Source organism: Misgurnus anguillicaudatus, chromosome 11 (genome assembly GCF_027580225.2).
Source record: "Misgurnus anguillicaudatus chromosome 11, ASM2758022v2, whole genome shotgun sequence".
NCBI lineage: Eukaryota > Metazoa > Chordata > Actinopteri > Cypriniformes > Cobitidae > Misgurnus > Misgurnus anguillicaudatus.
Window position 1 is genome coordinate 11565777 of NC_073347.2, and position 19336 is coordinate 11585112.

Genomic DNA, 19336 nt, shown 5'->3' on the forward strand with positions numbered 1-19336 from the left:
AGTGTGACATTACATTAACAAGAGAATCAAAACAGCATGTTTAAAGAGCCACACAGTTTCAAAATCAAAACTGACCTGTATCTGTCCATACCTGACATGTAGCTGTCCATCAATGTAAACAATGTGCAAAGTAGTTGAACCAAAAAGTGCACAATTAATAAACTTATTGGCTTCTAAAGTAGGGAGTCGACTCTGAATCGCTGAAACGAGTTGTCATATGGATTGAATCTCCTGCCTGACTTTATCCACGTAATACGAATACTTTGCATAATAATCTCCGCCTACAGCCTTGCCCGGGAGAAACAAAAACTATGACCTGCCGACAGCTAGTTAGTGTGTAAACATCATATAATGCTGTGTTTTCAGTTTGTGTTGTTTTCACTACCAAAGGATGAAGACATATGAAGAATCTGTGGTTAAAATTACTTTTTCAAGGAGGGACTGACTTTATTTGGAACAACATGCGTCTCCTAACCACTACCTGTAAGTATGATTATAGCTACATACTTGCTTAGTGTAAAAATGGTAATGTCTGATATTGTTTTTATAACTTGGACTGATGATGAATGATGTGTATGATGTTGTTGTTTAAACTCTTAATATACTATCAGACAGTCATGTTAGCAAGCGGCTAACGCATGTGCACTAACTTAGTGTTTACATTTTTGCTATGGTCCGGTTAGCTTGCATACTTGCTTAAATGAGTGTAAAATGTTAGTTTCTGTCGTTGTTTTTATTGCTTGAATTAATGATGAATGATGTGTTTTGATGTCGATAATGTCTTCATTAAATCACGTTAGCACTAGGTCAATACATGTTGCACTATTGTTGGTCTGTGCCACTGATCTGTGGTCTGTGCTGAGACTGTGTCAGTTGACCAATCAGAGCAGAGTAGGCTACTGAAAGGTGGGGTTTAGGCAGACTGAGTCATTGAACGGCTTCACACAAATCGTTTGGGGATCTCTGAGAAATGGGGTAATTTTAAATTTATATTTTGAGAAAATTACAGTGTTTTTTGCATGCATTTAAACATGTTGTCCAGGACTTATAAACAGTGATATAGGACGCTTAAAATTTGCATCTTATTGGCTCTTTAATGAGACTGCTTTGGTTTGTCCAAACACCTTGTAAAAGTGGATTTTGCATAATATGTGCCCTTTAAAACTTTTAATTATATAACAACATGCATGTTTCACATTGTTTATAGGCAAAGAAAGCATCGCTCTCTCTGTCTTACAAGACTCTTTGCCATCTGCATCAACCTAAAACTCAAAATAACCACTGTGATATGCACATCTGCAATATTCTGATAGTTTCAATATATCTTGCAGCCCTAATTCAGTTAGTGAGATGCAGCATGACGTGCTTTGCATGTCTATGATTAATGAAATGTCACTCTGTGAAACATTCAACATTTTTGGACAGACAAAACAGTGATGAGTGGTGATATTGCCTCTAAAGTCATTCAACTCAGGCATCTTTATGGGAGAAGAAAATTGTTAGTCTTTCGTTTCAGTTTCGACGGTCATCTACCAGCCGGTGATCCACAAACCTGTGGGGATTGGTTGTGTCCATCTCCAGTTCTAAAGCTAAGACAAGCCCCTCCATCTCAAGAAGCCGTTCTTTCATTTGTTTCTTCTCGCTTTCAAACACCTCCTCCATCAGCGACTGCTGTAGTCGATTGGCTGTGTTGTCACTCTCTTCCCTCAAAGAGCACAGCTCTCGCTCTTTGTCCTCCAGTTGGTTGGTCAAAATTTCAACTTGACTTGAAAGCTGACTGACATCCTTAAACAGGTTCATCTTTAGTTGAACCTCATTCCAGAGCAAATCCATCTCTTCGGCTTTGGCTTCAAGCTGATGACGGAGTTTCAGCATTTGGTCGTCTTTGCTTCGTAGTTCCAATGCGAGTTTCTCAACGTTGTCTTCGAGCTTGGTCGACTCGGCCTCCATCTCAACAATCTGAGATGAAAGCTGGTCTGCAAGTCTCATGTAGCTGGACTTCTCCAATTCAAGACGCCTGGTCTCGTCTTGCTCCGAGCCGAGTAGGGCTTGTAGCTCTTTAACCTTACGCTGCTCGACAAGAAGGGAGCTTTGAAGGTGATCGGAGTCCTCAGAGACGCTAATGACCTGCAATTGTAGCTGTCTGAGAACATCACATTGACCTCTGAGCTCCTCTGTGAGTCGATCTCTCTCCTTCTCCACAGCGTTCAGCTCAGCAGCCTGTCTTGAAAGATCACAATCTCTGTTTTTCAATGCCTCATGTGTTTTTGCTAAGTTTTCTTGAAGTTCTTTTAGATGGTTTTGACTACTATTGTTCCGAATCATTTCAATCTCCTTCTGCCAAACTGCTGATTCTGTCCTCAGGTTCTCCAACTCTGTTGTCAACCGAGAAACTTTACCAAGAAGCTCCTGTTTGTTCTCGTTCTCCTCACTGAGTTTCTCCTCTAGTTGGTGTAAACCCCTCTCAGTTTCTTTCTGCGTTTGCTCCTTTTGCTTCAGAAGTTCCTGCTTCTTTTCTCGCTCATCTTTAAGCTTTTGCTTTACCTGAGACAGTTTAGCGCAAAGCATTTGCTCTTTCTCATTCCTGATTTCCATTTCTTTCTCTTTGGCATGCAGCTCCGAGGTCAAGTGCTGGATGAGGGCATCTTGGGCTTTCATGGAAACAGTATTGTCCTCCAGCTGAACACACATCTCTTCCAGCTTATCTTCAAGCTTTTTCTGTAGTATGAGCAGCTCCTCCTCAGCCCTGGAGGCAAGTTCAGCTTGATCTTCCATTAACTGAATGCGCTCCCTTAGCTTCCCGATCTCCTCCTGGTGATCTTCATCCAGTTTCTTTTTTTCCTGTGCCACTCGACTGCATATCTGAGCTTGCTCTTCACCCCAGCGCTCTGCGCTGAGGAGACGCTCCCTGCGCGCCTCCTGTTCCAGCTGCTCTATTCGTGACTCCCATGCAGCAATCTCTCTGTGGTGTTGCCTGGACTGCTCCTGCAGGCGACTGCGCTCGCACTGCAGGCTCCGCTGGGCCTTGCTGTGCTGCGCCTTCATGTGCAATATCTGCTGCTCCGCCTTCTCCCTGAGACACAGCAACATGCTAAGATTTCTAAGTCTAAATCTAGACCGATGTCATGGAGACCAAAATAGGGTTTTAGGGTACAGGGATGGTGGTTAACAAGTAGTACATACAAGACAAGCATGACAAGGTTCAGAAAGATTTGTACCCAGGGCCGACATAATGAAGGAGATAAACAGAATTACTATATTTACTGTAAGGGTGATATATGACCCAGTCAAGCTCTTGTCCCAACCAGAAAACAACACTTTAAGGGGCAGTTTCCTGGACAGGGTTTAGATTAAGCTAGGAGGACTAGGTCTTAGTTATATTGGGACAATTTAAGTAGTTTTTACTAATAATCCTTACAAAGTGTGCATCTTGACACAAAATAATGGCACTGATACATGTTAAGATATGTCAGTACAAAGTGTATTTAAATTAAGGTAGCACAAACATGCATTTTAGTCTGAGACTAGGATAAGCCATGTCCGGGAAACCACCCCTACGAGAACAAAACGGTTTCTGTGCTTCATTTGATCACTAGTCTTGTAACGTGTCGGAGGGTAGTCACCCATTGTTTGACTTTTTATGAGACACCTCCTGTCTTTCCTCTAGACTTCTTTCTTTTGCATCATCGGTACTTGGAATATCAAACATCTCTCATTACCCAGGAACTGTACTTGTGTACTTCTAACTGCTCTAAACAGTTCCGAGATCCTGCACGTACCTGACAAGCAGGACTTCCTGGTCCATCTTCAGCTTGAGCTCCGCCTCCAGCTGATCTTTTTCCGAGGTGAGGCGAAGTACGATGTTACTGATCTCGCGAGCGTAGTTCTGCTCCAGTTCAGCCTGCTCTCGTTGAATTCGCCGCTCCTGCTCTAGACCCCAGGCTCCGCCCGCAGTCTTACCCCTCAGCTCCGCCTCCAGTCTCTCCACAGCCTTTCGCATCTGCTCTGAACGCTCCTCAGCTCGAGCTTTCTGGTCCTCTAATTCACTGATCTCCATCTTAAAGCTCTGCGAGATGTCCTTTCTCTCAACCTCCATATTTTGCCGCATCAGCTCTATACTCCGCTCATAGAAGTTCACCTACGTACACAACATTAAGATCAAAGTTCGCCACCTTTCCATTAAAATGTTTACAAGCACAATAAGGCTTATACCTGAAAGCTTTGTTGGCAGAATCCATTAAGAGTCTCATTAAAATATGCTCATTTACAAGAAAACATGTCAGATGCACTTAAAAGGGTTTTGCACAGGAATTTTATATATTTAATTGTATGTATATGTATGTATGTAATACATACATATGTATGTAATACACACAATTATATATATAATTGTTTATAATCTAATAACACAGTATATACTTTTTCTTTGACTATCGGACATTTAGTCATCTAGACATGCTTTTTCATCTTACATGGAAATGGGCCTTCAAAGAAGAGACAAATTACAAGGAGTGTATCACAAGAGCAGAATATACCATAGTACACACTATTTTAAAAAGGGACACTCCACTTTTTTTGAAAATATGCTCATTTTCCAGCTCCCCAAGAGTTGATTTTTACCGTTTTGGAATCCATCCATCTACCACTTTTAGCATAGCTTAGCATAATCTATTGAATCTAATTAGACCATTAGCATCACGCAAAAAATAACCAAAGAGTTTCAATATTTTTTCTATTTAAAACTTGACTCTTGTATAGTTACATCATGTACTTACACCGACGGAAAATTTAAAGTTGTGATTTTCTAGGCCGTTATTATGGCTAGGAACTATACTCTCATTCCAGCATAATAATCAAGGACTTTACTGCCGCACCATGGCTGCAAGAGGCGCAATAATATCACGCAGTGCCCGAAAATAGTCCCCTTGGTAACTTTCAATAGCAGGGGACTATTTTCAAGGTTTAAATAGGAAAAATATTGAAACTCTGTTTATTTTTAACGCGATGCTAATGGTCCAATCCGATTCAATGGATTGTGCTGAGCTTTGCTGGGGGTGGTGCCGCCAGACCTGGAGATCGGCTGAATGGATTCCAAAATGGTAAAAATCAAATGTTTAACTCTAGGAGTAAAAAAAATGAAGTGTCTCTTAAAAATAGTGTATACTATGGTATATTCTGCTCTTGTGATACATTCCTTATGTAATTTTTCTCTTCTTTGAAGGCCTGCTATATACAGACATGATTATATTATACTGTAAATTTGCCATTCTGCAATAATATGAATATTAGTACATGCAACCACACACATACACTAACCTTGTATCATACAACATGCAGTATATTATCAATACTCTTACAAACCACTATTATATATAAGCCCATATACAATGTAGACAGATATACATTTATACCAAAAATTTTTTCTGGTCCTCTAAATTTTATTGAGCCAAGCAAGACTTTAATATTGTATTACTGCGCTTCTTGTTAGATTGTATATCATGAGCTTTATACTTGTATTCTACACAATGGCATGTTAGATCTAACTGAATCTGCAAAGGGGAGATCAAATCTTTACGTTTGCCTCCGATATTTGTACCTTAGTCTCCAGTTGGATCTTTAGGTCTTGAACTTCTTGCTCATATTTTTCTTTCATCTGCCCCATGGCCAGTTCTGTCCCGATGCTCACAGGTTGAGCCAAACTCTCTAAGGAAGCCAGAGCTGAAGAGGCACACCAAAGCAAACAGTCACCAATGTGTATATGTATATTATGGGAAAAATGAACTTTCCCTTTATTGGTCCTTACCACTCTTGTCAGTGACTTGGAGCTTCTTTCTCGTCAGAGGAGATGTACCTTTCTTCATTTCTGGATCATCTGCAGAACAAAAATGAACACACAACCGTGAAACTTGAACTAAAGAATAAAGGTACACAATAATATGTAAAGCACTACTAAAGAGTATATACTGTTGTTTTTACCAGAATCTGATTCGGTGGTTATTGCTTTTTGGCTTGACCAGTCATGAGAGGAGAGACTCTCTCTGCAACGTCTGGATCTCCTTTCTGAACCCTGAGACTTTACAAACTCCAGCTCCGAGCGCAACTCGTCATTCCGGTCCTGCAACTCCTGCATAGGGTAGTGAGGCGGAGTCACAAACTCATTAACACAAGTTAAACTTTCTGCAGCAAGAAACCCTTAAAGCAAAGTAAGTTATGCATGTGCAAAAGTGTGTAACATCTGTGCTACCAAACTGAAGTATTGACTCTCTTCAAACAGGTTCCTCTAAAACTTTACTCATCTGCCATTGGTTAGGAAAACAGGTAGTTCTACCACAAACTCACACCATTGGTTAAGTCTATGTGGTGCTCTGGGTGGTTGCTATTTTCCAGGTTAAATAAGACATAAACCACCGGTTTCACAGAGAATGCTTAAGGCTAGTTCTAGTTTAAAACACATGTTTGAGCAGTCTCAACTGAAAATAACATGCACGTACACTTATCTTAAAATGAGCCAGTGCTATTGATTTGTCTCAAGATACACATCAGTATGTCTTTTTCAAAGGTATGTTTAAAAAGATGCTTAAACATCTTCATATAACTAAAGACAGGTACACACTGCAGTATTTTTGCACTCCTAGAAGATCAATACCTTATTACACTGGGCGACATAAAGCGTTTAAACTTGGGTACAACAAGCATGTAAAGTAGACTATAGGATGATGACACCTATTGAGTCAGAGGCTTTGATGGCTGTGACACGCGTGAGTGCAACGTCGCCAGCATGCGCTAGTGGTAAACAGTATACAATGTGGTTTTAGTTTTTTTTTAGTAGTAAAAGCCTCCTATGGACAGGTGTTGAAAGTTAGCACATGTTCTATAACACTTTAAACAATGCATCTGGTTCGTCCAATGTTATTGCTATTGTCCATATAAAAAAAACAAATACTGGTACGTTGGTCATAGCAGCTAACACACTGATGATCATGCTGAATTTCTGACACTGTCAGAAAACTATCGTAGACTATCTTTAGATGCAAGACCTAGAAAACGGAACCTTTGAACCTCTTCACTGTACGACATAGGACCACGGATGAAGAGCCACGAACACAGAAATCTCCACAATTGTTTTACGATGGCAATCTTTCATCTGGGACAGCCAAAATTCATGCAGTGTATACCCGGCTTAAGGCCTAGCCCTGGCTTTAGCTAAGCCTTGTCTGTGAAACCAGGCCAAAAAGTTAAGAAATGTTTCTTTTAAGCAGGGCTTTGAACCAATTTTTTTTCCAATTGGTTCGTTCTGAACAGAAACAGTATTTTAATGTTTCCAGTTTTCGGAACCCTGAAATTGATGTTCCTGAACCGGTTAGAACAAAAAAATGAAGTTCCCGAACCGGTTAATAACGTTCCATGTCAGCTGTGGGACATACAAATAAGTAGGCTGATCATTAGGACTTTAAACTTAAATTATTAGTCTAAATAATTTTCCTTAAGTCTCTATCTTGTCATCAAACATTTAAAAAGGCTGCATTATGTAAGCGGCATAACGGTAATTCTGACATGCCGACATTTGTTGAGTGCCCTTAAACACGCGTACACACACCGACGGAGGACAAATTCCAAACGGCGCTTTGGGAAGAAGATGCAGCATAAACAGTCGCTCCACATAAAGTGAAAATGACGTTGTTTTTCAGTGCTTTATTCACCAAATGTATTTTAATGGACGACAGTATGAGACACAGTAGCACAACTCTCTCTCTCAACTTTACACATCAAGAGTTCTGATCTTTGAAGGGCATAGGGATAATCACGTTTGATTGGAGTTGGACGGGACACATTTAACCGCAAGTGCGTACAGATAATTGCTCAATTTAGCGCCTTTTTGCTGTAAAATTGTTTAAAATCACTTAAGTGTTAACATCTGCAAGCCTTTGAAACACGTGCAAATGATCAACTTTCACCCCATTTAAATTTGTGTATTAATTCGCGAATCACATGCGAGCCGAACCATGGGTTGTGATCTGTACATGATCGACATCTTGAGATACTTGGTAGCCTACAATATTTACCTCTTATGATTGAGCATTAGAAACTTGGACTTGAGTAGGCTACTTGCTGGTGGCAAGCTTCTCATTTCTCCGATGAGTCAACGACGACCGGAAGTGAATTTCACAGAGTATTGCATAGATATCTTGTCGAAGAACGAAAAAAATAACGGTATTAACCGGTTACTATTATTTTAACTAAACGGTTCTGTTCCGGAACATATATATTTTTTAAGTTTCTGGTTTTGTTTCTGTTCCTTGCAAAACATCAAACGTTTCTGATTTTCCTTCCGTGAACCGGTTCAAAGCCTTGCTTTTAAGAACCTATATTGAACTAAATGGTTCTTTGGGTAACCAAAAATGGTTCTTCTTATGCATCACTGCAAGAACCCCTTATAGGACTTTTATTTGTATACTGTATGTAAATGTTTATGGCATGTTGGTGGGCATTTTGTTTAGTGTATCCTACCCTGCATTGCTTCTCATACTCCTTAATGATCTCAGAGAAGTGTTCCTCTTCATTTAGAAGTCCTGGGCCATTTGGATCAAGGTCACCATACTGCATATTACCATAAGAGACAATCAAGTCAAGTTTTCTTAAAAATCAAAGTTTTTGAACAATACAAAAGCATATAAATAAAAAAAATCAAAATAAAGACAAGATGTAAGAATATAAAACTATAGAAGATGCCATGGTATTTACTATAGTAAACTGTAGTATTTTTCACAACAACCATTACACTTCATTAACCCAGAATGCACTACACGCAGAACATAATGCCAGCCTCCACAGCTTAAAATAAGTATTACATGTTAAGATTTTTTGTTAAGTAATGTTGCAAATATTTAATGTGTTTCTATCAATGGAGTCAAAGTATTAAAGCATACAGGTCTTCAAAGTCGAGGTACCCTTTTAAATGGATATGATTAAGCAATTTCCAAAACGTCTCACCCGGTCCTGCAGCAGGTGGTCTAGTTCCTTCTGTAGTTTTGTGATGGTGTTCTCCGCTTCCGACAGTTTTTCCTTCAGGACGCTGACCTCCTCCTCCAAGCGACTGTTCTCCTGTAACACACAGCTAGAGATGTTTAACCTGACACCATCCTGGCATGCCCAAAGAAACATACACCACTAACCATGACAGATCACCTCCTCTTTAACAAGTCCTGTTCGTTGGCTAAGAGCGGAATCATTGTGAAACATTAGACGACTGTCATTTTGTTATGCATCTCTAGACGAATAAGATTTGGTTTCTGGACTTACCGAAACAATAAGGTACCCAAGACAGTAACCAGAGTCTAAAACTAGCCCATGCATGTTACATTTTGGATGAAAATATCTCCATCATATACTCCTACAGTATGTATAACGGTGATGTCATCGGGTACCTTTGCAGCAGTGCAAACTTCCTCCTGCAGGTTCGCATCCTGAGCCCTGATGAGCTCCAGCTCCTCCTGTAGTCTCTCCCTCTCTTTCTCCACCTGCTCCAGGATCATCTCGCTCTCATACTCGGACTCGCTCCGCAGTGCCGTGAGTTTATCTCTGAATTCCTGCTCCAGACCCCTGCATTAGATCAAGAGACACTATAGAGCATTCACGAGCATCTTCAACAGAGATATCATCCAAAGAAGAGCAACCTTACTTGATCTTTGACTCGTTGAGAGACTCCATGGTGCTATGGCGATCGTCCACCTCTCTAACCAGCTGCAGGTTTCGGCGGTCAGCTAGTTCCAGGTCAGCCTTGGCTTTGTCTCTCTCCTGACAGGCCTGGTCCGCCAGCACTCTAAAGTCAAGCAGAGATCATAATATTATATCTAGTGGTTTACTATTGATTTAAATTGATGTGGTTTTCATTTAACAGTAAAGATATGAGATGTGATATAAATGAAACTCACTGCAAGTAGTTTATCTCATTCTTGTAGGAGACCAGAGCAGCCTGGTGGATGCCATTTCCACTGACCAATAACTCATTGTCCAAAGCCAAAGTGAGTTCAGACAGACAAAGTCTCTCCTCTAGAGAAAAGTCCAGAGTCTACACACAGATTCACAAACAAAACAAATGTACATCTAAGGGTTAAAAAGTTAGGAGACCAAAAATATTAATTTCACCATACATTTCAGATGTTCCTTTCAAAAACAAGTATAAAGCCTAGCAATTTAAAAGTTACACCACAGATCTCTATTAAAGAGCCACATGATATTAAGTACTAAAAATGGACATGGCATAAACAATGAGAGAAAGAGTGTGAACAATTTTTAAATCCTCTAACCCAAAGTATGAGTGCAATGAATAATCCGAAGTTGTATTACCTGTAGGACATCCCTGCTGTTGTGGATGCCTTCCTCTGTCCACAGCGAGATGACCTTCTCTGGGCTTGTGCATCCCGACCCATCATCCAACCGGGACAAGAGCCTCTGACCAACAGTGGCCGACAGTATTGAGGGAGAGGTGGATCGCAACGCACGTTCCTCAAGGACCTGAGACAGCAGAGGGAACGACATGAGGGAAAAATAAAGTCAAAGGAAACAATGAACCACACAAGGAACAATGCTGTCCTTGACACGCTATTAAACAAAATTATTTTTACCGACCACTAATAAACGTTCTTATGGTGTTGCAACACTTAAGCTGGCTTAACCCAGTTTTAAGCTCCAGTCACCGCAAAATATTCATGCAACTACAGAACACAATGTTTTTCTCTTTTACAACACCCTTGATCTAGTCCGATTTTACATTTTGTGTCCATTGAATATGTGCACACATCCTTCCTTACATAAATTAAGTTTAAGGTAAAATGATATGCTTTGTGCTTAAAAAAAATCCTAAAATGGCAATTCACCTCAGAAATATCATCACCATAGGACTCCAAAGTGTCTTTAAATTCCCAGGTAAATACGCTACATGCAGGTATGAGGCCTGCCGTGCAGTACATGGTGTCAGAGTTTAGTACAGATACAGGTTTGGTCTTTGCACAGGAACACATGATCACTAGAAACTGAAGAGTGAAAGAGAGGCTCCGCCTTCTTCATTAAGTTAATTGGTTGCAGTCTGTGCATCTCTCTCATCTTGTCATCTTTACAAAATCAGTAGGTATGAAAAATTGTCAGCTGTGGAGGCTTTCATCCAACAAATATATAAAAACTTGCTCCTCTGAGACTTGTTTTTTCCAGGTTAACTACTTCTGCAATATTTCTGCTAGCTTTATCTGTAAATTATGGAAGCCCATTTCCGCCACATGAGAAAAAATCATGTTCTGGTAAAAGTCGAAATTTTAACTTTTTCAAGTCATAATTATGATATAAAAAGTCGAAAGTATAAGATAAAGTCATAGTTATAACTATTAAAGTGATCATTTTGAGTTTTATTTTCCTAATTATGACTTTTTATCTCATAATATCTCAAAACTTTCAAAGTCATAATTATGACTTTTTATATCAAAAGTATGACTTTAAAAATTATGAATTTAAAAGTCATAATAACTTTTTGTCTCATAATTAATTCTTTAAATTTTTTTATCTCATAATTTTGACTTTTAAAGTTATAATTTTTACTTTTTATCTCATAATTATGACTTTTTAATATCAAAATTATGACTTTTTATATAAAAATATGACTTTAAAAGTCATAACTTTGACTTTTATCTCATAATTCATTATTACAACTTTTCAATCTCATAATTTTGACTTTTAAAGTCATAATTTTTACTTTTTATCTCATAAATATGATTTATCAGAGCATATTTTTTTTCTTATGTTGCGGAAATGGCTTCCATAGTAAATATGATTGCTGTATTTACTTAATTTGAAGTCTGAGAATCTTTTTTTATAGTTTCAACCTTTATATATTAACATATTTTAAAATGTATTTCAGGGACAACAAATACATTTCTAATTTTACAACCCATACAGCAAAAATATATTTTTCCTGGACAAAATATAAAAGTTTGTATTAAATGTATAAAGTATAAGTATAAAATTTATAGGTATGCATAAAATATAAAATGATAAGTATATTTTTACATAATAGGTATTACTATAAGTATCTTTTCAAACATGTCATGGTTTGTAAGTAACATACAAAGTTTTTCTTCCAATGTGACGGAAATATAAATGCTTCAAAATATATTTATTTTTAAAATATATAAAAAAATTACTAAAAATTATATTGGTGAAAAATAAATTTTTGTAAACATATTTTAAAATGCATAAATTTTTTTGGCCATTTTTTGTACATTTTAAAATACATTCTTTTGCTGTAAAGGTTTAGATACAGATATGTAATTTTGAGGTACTATGATGAATTTTTTAGGTATAAAGATGTATTCTTTGAAAAGATACACCCCCAGTGACATCTTTTGTACAATAAAAATATTTACACACTGCTGCTTCATTTGCACAGAAAGCACTAACCATCACACTCTTTCATGACAGTATCAACATTAACAATCAAGCAATTTTCAATTTCAATAGCAATGTCAGCTTGACCTTGCGGTGTTCATCCTGACCTTTGAGATGGAGCGCTGAGTTTTGGGCCGGGCAGGGGTTGAGGTAGAGAGAGGTGCAGAATGATTGTGTTGTCTGAACAGACCGCTCTGAAACTCACTGACACTGACTCTCCCATCCTGATCTCTGTCGAGTTTCCTGAAGAGAGCATCTAACTCCTGCACATAGACAAAAATATATTATATTCGTATACATATACACAAAATGTTGACATGGCATAAACAATGATTTGAATAACTACTGTAGCAAACACGTCTTGATATAACTTTAAAAATGTCTGTACCCCAGACTGCAAGTTTTTGAGGCCGATGTGGTCACAGACGAGTGACAGCTCCTCTCTGTTCAGTGATCCTCCAACTCCGACCCCCAGATCCGCCCATACTGCCCTCACCTGCCCGTCTGTCACTTCCTGCCGAGGGTCGAGGAAGCGCTGTGGACTTCCCGTTACATCTTGACTCCAGATCTTTAACTGGCCTTGAGGATGCATAAAAAAAGGATTATATATAATGTGTTTTGTTTCGCCACAAAAAGTAGCAGCAGTCTTTAATTTACCTTGTGCCACAAAAAAGTGGTGTGTGGAGTCCTTGTTGCTTCCAGTGTCCTCATCAGACTTGAGACTCTGTAAACATTGTATTTAACAGTTAAAACGTATAAAATGCAAAATATTTGCATGCTGTTCACAGTAAACATACTACAGAAACAGTTGAAGTATGCTATTGGGCTAATCTATGAGGATCACAAATGTCATTTTGAAGGGGCACAGGAAGAGTTCAGTTCAGACTAGTTGTTTAAGTGTTGTTGTGCAAGTGCAAGTGCACATGCATGATGCAGTGACAGCTGAGAGAACTATACAACGGTCGCAAGGCATTCCAGTCATACTGTCATTACTTCTGCAACACTGGACAGGAAAAACTGGAAGAGAAGCTCATTTTTTACAGAGGCACTGAAGCGTGCTATAGGGCTTAGAGCTCTGTTAAATCTCACCCTAATGATGCAAAAAAGCTTATGTAAGAGATTTAGAGTTATTCAACAGTACCCGTCTAAGAGCTTTTAACTAATGGCTAACACTAATGTTGACAAATGTAGTACAACATACGGCATTCATTTGAAACAGTACACATTATGCAATCGTTTTTGGTGTTCGATCAAATAATAAGGCAAGAAAAACGTACACATTCAGTATATATCAGAATCATGGCACTTATTACTTATCCGAAAGGGAAGGTCGAGTTAAGCACTTTGCATTTTGGGATACAATGTTCAGTGCAGTTTATGTTGTGTGAACTTGGCATTTCATCCAGGCATTTCATGAATCCAGAAACAAATGCATATTGTGTCCAAAGGACAACCTTCCAGTCTCTCTCATGAATCCAACTCGGAAGTGACTTAAACTGCAATTTATCAACAGGCTTCAAAAGAAAGAAAATCCCACAGATCCCCCAAATGTCCAACTTTACAGCTAAAAAAATATATATGTTTACGGCCTGGTACAAAGTGTTTTTGAACTAAATAGCAAATTTATGAGGTGGGTAAATTTTTGTAACTTCTCCGTTTGAATTATATTAAGCCTTAAAGTTCTTCATAATTAAGTATGTCGCCCCTTGAGTGACTGTTGAATTGTCGCTGATGTCACTTCTGTCAAAGCTAGGTGGGAGTGGTTTTAGCAACCAGGCACCTCAGCTCCACTCAGCTCTTCTTAAAAACCTGCTGATGCACGCAGCAGCGTTACGTGAATGTCTGCGCTGCCCATGTGACAGACCAACTAAGCAACATGATGGCATGTGAGAGGGTTGTGTGTCATCGTGCACCAAACGTCTTTTTTCAAAAATTACAGCATCTTGGACTCCTCTGCATTCATGAGGGAGTATCAGCGCAGTGAGCGTACGATACGTAGTGGTATATTGATGAATGTGGAGGTTGGAGGCACCAAACAGGAAGCAAAACAACACCAGTCACAAGTTAAAAGGAGGATTTTAAAGAAGATTACGATATAAGGAAAGAGGATATTAAAGGTAGGGTAACACATTTTGAAAAATGCTAACGGTAGCCGCCTAGCAATGAAATCCCGATCCCACCCTCAAGTCAAATCGCCATCCAAAGTCACGCCTCTTTCAAAACACATGAACACGCACAGATCAGAAGGTCACATCTCATGTCTCATTCACCAGTGAGAAAACTTTGCAGTACAAAGTGAATAACACTTCCAAAATAACCAACATAAACAACTGGTTTACATCAGAATTAGTTTAAAGGAATAGTCTACTCTTTTGCCATATTAAACTATGTTATTACCTCAACCTAGACGAATTTATACATTCCTATCTTTTTTCAATGCGTGCACTGTACAGCGCATTGTGAATGTGTTAGCATTTAGCCTAGCCCCATTCATTCCTATGGTACCAAAAAAAAGTTTTATTTTGTGGCACCATACTAACTGGTATAACTCCTCGTGTAACAGTCTTTAAATAGGGAAAACATGGAAGTGCCTGGTGGCTTCCCTGTTTGGTACCATAGGAATGAAGGGGGCTAGGCTAAATGCCAACACACCCACGACGCACTGCACAGTGCACGCACCGAAAAAAGATAGATATGTATCAGTTCGTCCAAGTTGAGGCAACAACACAGTTTAATATGGCAAACGGGTAGACTATTCCTTTAAGCACACGTTCGGTTGTGTAGACGTAGTAACTACATCGTTACGCTAATCCGTAAACGAACACAAATTTCATAAGCAACACAATGTTTCATCAAAGTAGAATATCTGAATCCATCTGAATCCAATACAAACATATCGCGTACCTACCTTACCAAAATAAACAGTGCAACCACCCTTTCAGACCCTTTGCCTCCTGCAGCTGTTTGGATCTCGTGGTAAAGCAGTTAAGTTATTGATGTTCATTTGGGTTTTTGCTCATGCTGATCCAGGCAGTTTTTGCTGTTGTTGTTATAAAAGATGCATTTAGTTTTGTGCCTCCTGTGTAGGTTGTCCATTCAGCAGAAAAGTTTGCTGTTCTCGCTGTTTACAGGCAGGAGGTGAGCGCACGTGAACGCGCTGATGACGTATGGTGTCTGCGTGGACTTGCTGCGTGGTGGGTATTCAAATTACGCTTACGGATGAGGGACAAAAAAGGAAAAGTCCATTCGGACCGAAATCTATGATTTGTTGAACATTTTTTGGTCCTACGCCTTTCACAGATGACATAAATTTCTACAAATACATTTAAACAACTTAACACAATGATTGCTATCAGGATGTGAGTAGACTTCTAACCAGCATAACTAAAAATGTTTCAGGATCAAATCAGTTACCCTACCTTTAAGTAACAGCTTTACAAGTGTTCACAGCGTTGCAGTGAAAAATAAGAGAACGCTTTGTTTCATCTCTAAAAATTAAGTGCCAAACATCACTATGTATACATCCATACAAAAACCACACAGTACATAATCACTAGGTGTGCACGAAAACATCACTAGTTATGTCTCTAAAGACACAGTATTCCCACAGCTTTTGTCTGGTAAAAAATTAAATGTCCTGTATTTAAGTTTGTGAGCGTGAAAAGGTGAAAAACCTTGTGTGCAATATTAATAAGATCATGTTTAATTATTTACATAAACATGTAGTGCTGCTGCTCACATAAATGTTGTCAAAGAGCCAAGAATCTGTGCTCAAGATTATGAATCTGCAGAGGAGCTGTCCCACACAATTTCATGCAGCATGCTTCCTGGTTGTACATATTTTTGCCATTGAGATGACTGCCGATCAACCTCAATTCACCCTGCTTACATAATGGATAAGTCTGCTCCAAATGATCTACAGTAAAAAAGCAGAAAGCCTAAAAAGTCAACATGTGTTTGCAACCCATATTTTTTGTCCATTAGGAACTGACTGAATCATGAAGAGTGGGTTTTATATAACACTATGAATGTTTTAAAAAGTAGGAGGCTAGAACAAATATAGAATTTAAGAAGTAATTTAAGAGATGGAACAAGTCTTCCTTGCATATTTAATCATGTATATCTGTCTTCAAATTGTACGGTAACTCTGAGTGCTGAGTGTCAAAATTTCATTTACAGAGAAAAAAAAAACCTGAGCTCATCTAAACACTTGGCATTTTTCTTTAGGAGGTGCACATCAAGTTATGTATTATTTTATCACACATGATACGCTCTTGATACCAAGCACTCTAAAACAAGAACAGTGGGAAGTAGGGACAAATTAATTTGTAAAGCCTTTTACATAATGCTTACGTAAAATAACATTGCATAGTCGCTAAAAGAGATTACTCATCTAGACATGATGAGTTGGACTCATCCTACCCAGTAACATGAAATCAGTTCTGACAGAATGGCTTTTGAAAGCATGTAATCTGTCTTATCTGCTAAAAGTACCGATGCTAGGTTACATAAAGGGTCTAAATATTTTAAAACGTCAGAATGAAAAAGACTAGAGGGAGGACAGGATCACATACCAGAAAGAGAAAAAGAGAGGGAGAGAGCTCTGGTATGCAAGTATGCGTTTCTAAAATGAGAGGCACAGTTAGAGGAAGCGGCATGCCAAATTATAGCCAAACCCTTCCCTTGTTTTACTTTACATTATCAGGCTTTCTGGCCACAGCTGATGCTTTACAAACAAACCCATGTGAGCCTGAACTCCACCCAGACCAACTCGAAAAGTCTGAAATAACACCATGTTGAACAGACAGGCACAGAAACAAACCAGACTTAATGGAGGCTGGCGTGCTGGTTGATAAACGCAGAATGCTGGTGGTTGCCAACATAAACTGTACTGTGGCGGGCCAGCGTGCTTTCATTTTTGCTTAATGCATTTAAAAGAAGTCAGGGCAGCCTGTGATCAACCTAAGTAGCATCATTAGAGTAGATGTCACCTTTAAGCCAATGCAAAACTTTTAGTTGCTCTCTAAAATTGCTGGGTTGTTTTTACCCTATGGTTGGGTAAAATATGGACAGAGCTGCTGGTTTAAATTATTAAAGAAAATGTCCATTATTGACCTAACAATGGGTTGAAACGTCCCACCATTGGTTCATTTAACACAGTGGTTGGGTTTGTCCATTTTACTCAACCATGCGGGTGTATTAGGCTAGAATGCTTGGGTGGTTGACAGGATTGCTGTACATTGCGGCACATAGTAAAACACATTGCTATGTGGTTGCTAGGCCATTCTGGGTGGTCGTTGGAGCATTGCTATGTGGTTGCTTACTGGCCCAAGTCAAAATTGCGCACCTCCGAATATCTGATTTCTAGTTGAGTTGCCATTTAAACAACAATATTAAACAGGAAAGTTTTATGCTTTTTGTGGTCCTTAAAATGGCAACTTTTGAGAATGGGTTTCAAGGTGCAAGTTTTCTAAAACAATGCGTGTAAACTACGTAACCGCAAGTCTGTGAAAACAGTGACTTCATGCGCATGTGTTAATTCAGTCTACAGACGGCTGCCTCAAAGTTAACTTCCGGTTTCTATGTGTTTATCGGTCTAGTGGCTTTGGTTTCCTAAAGGTCACATTCTTCCTGATTCCATTTTCAAACTTTAGTTAGTGTGTAATATTGCTGTAATAGCATAAATAATACCTGTAAATAGGGTGGCCATTCGTGCCAGTTCCGCCGGACCCGTCCCGAACATGTTTTCGGGTTCGTCTTCCGGAAGTCGCGTTGCTCGACCGCATACGTCATCGAGGTTCTCACATTTCAGTTAAAATACATTAGAAAATTAAGATTTATTTCTTTTAAGATATACAATCATTGTAGTTTCATTCTTACCTTGAAATGTAACGGTTGCTTTTCTGAAATTAAACCCGAAATATTAAACCTTGATGACGTATGCGGTAGACCAACGCGACTTCCGGAGAACGAACCCGAAAACATGTTCGGGACGTGTCCGGCGGAACTGGCACGAATGGCCACCCTACCTGTAAAATGATAAAGCTCAAAGTTTTGTGCACGCGCGCTCTCGCATCTGTCCGAAGTCCGAACACAAATCCTCATGTATTTGTTCAGTTTTATGCATTTCAAGCGAGCTGAGGCAAACTAACTATCCCTCGCATTTAAAATATAATCATCTGCATCATGGCACCGCTCTCTGTCTCTCTTTCGCTCGCACATGCAAAGAGCTGCGCGCTCATGCTGTCCTAAGTCATATCAGTAATCCTGTGTATGTTTGATAAGTTATATGCATTTCAAGCGATCGTGTATAAAATATGGATCGCGTTCCTCTGGACCGATGTGTTTAAGGCACTTCTGAAGGGACCACTGCTTTGACACCTTGTAGCCTTCTGCAACAACACTAAACAATGCATTGAATTGAATTGAGTTGTGTGTGTGTGCGGGCGCGCGCGTGTGTGCATGTGTATGTGCGTGTAAACACATGTTTTAAAGTCATTAAGTAATCGTGTTATCCAGTTTTTCCCCAAATCATTTACATTTTAATCATTAACATAAAGGCACACTCTTTGTATGACTAAAATAACAGTAAAGGGTAAAAAAAATAATTGCCAAAAATTAAAACGGAATTTGCAAAAATTAAAACGGAGAAAACGGAATTTAGGAAAAAATAAAATGGAATTTGGGAAAAAATAAAACGGATTTTATAGGGCCCTACTAAATGTCGACAGACTATTGCAAAATTATGACGTTTCCATTAATCGATGATATGCGACTGAAACTTAGTTTTCCTCTCGCAATAAGTCATTTCAAGCATCATGTCAACTGATGTTAGTAGGTTTACTGAAATCACATCCAATGCACTAGGTATTATTTTTAACCAAAGAAGACATAAGAGTAT

At 38.9% G+C, this 19336-nt stretch overlaps 1 protein-coding gene across 3 annotated transcripts in view; it reads right to left on the reverse strand.

Moving 5' to 3' along the window:
• The window catches only part of ninl (ninein-like), a 33208-nt gene that overhangs the window by 8221 nt on the left and 5651 nt on the right, over positions 1 to 19336 (reverse strand). Inside the window, exons 5-18 of one of the 3 annotated variants that reach the window (XM_073873026.1) lie at positions 13093 to 13159; positions 12824 to 13014; positions 12543 to 12698; positions 10348 to 10515; positions 9933 to 10069; positions 9680 to 9820; positions 9426 to 9600; positions 8992 to 9102; positions 8509 to 8598; positions 5977 to 6124; positions 5804 to 5872; positions 5597 to 5718; positions 3780 to 4138; positions 1553 to 3073 (exon numbers count right to left, since the gene is read on the reverse strand). In XM_073873026.1, coding sequence (XP_073729127.1) covers positions 1553 to 3073; positions 3780 to 4138; positions 5597 to 5718; positions 5804 to 5872; positions 5977 to 6124; positions 8509 to 8598; positions 8992 to 9102; positions 9426 to 9600; positions 9680 to 9820; positions 9933 to 10069; positions 10348 to 10515; positions 12543 to 12698; positions 12824 to 13014; positions 13093 to 13159 — 3455 coding nt within the window. Of the gene's footprint in view, positions 1 to 1552; positions 3074 to 3779; positions 4139 to 5596; positions 5719 to 5803; positions 5873 to 5976; positions 6125 to 8508; positions 8599 to 8991; positions 9103 to 9425; positions 9601 to 9679; positions 9821 to 9932; positions 10070 to 10347; positions 10516 to 10877; positions 11062 to 12542; positions 12699 to 12823; positions 13015 to 13092; positions 13160 to 19336 lie in introns of those variants that run through there. The other 2 variants (XM_073873028.1, XM_073873027.1) reach the window with 2 other exon arrangements.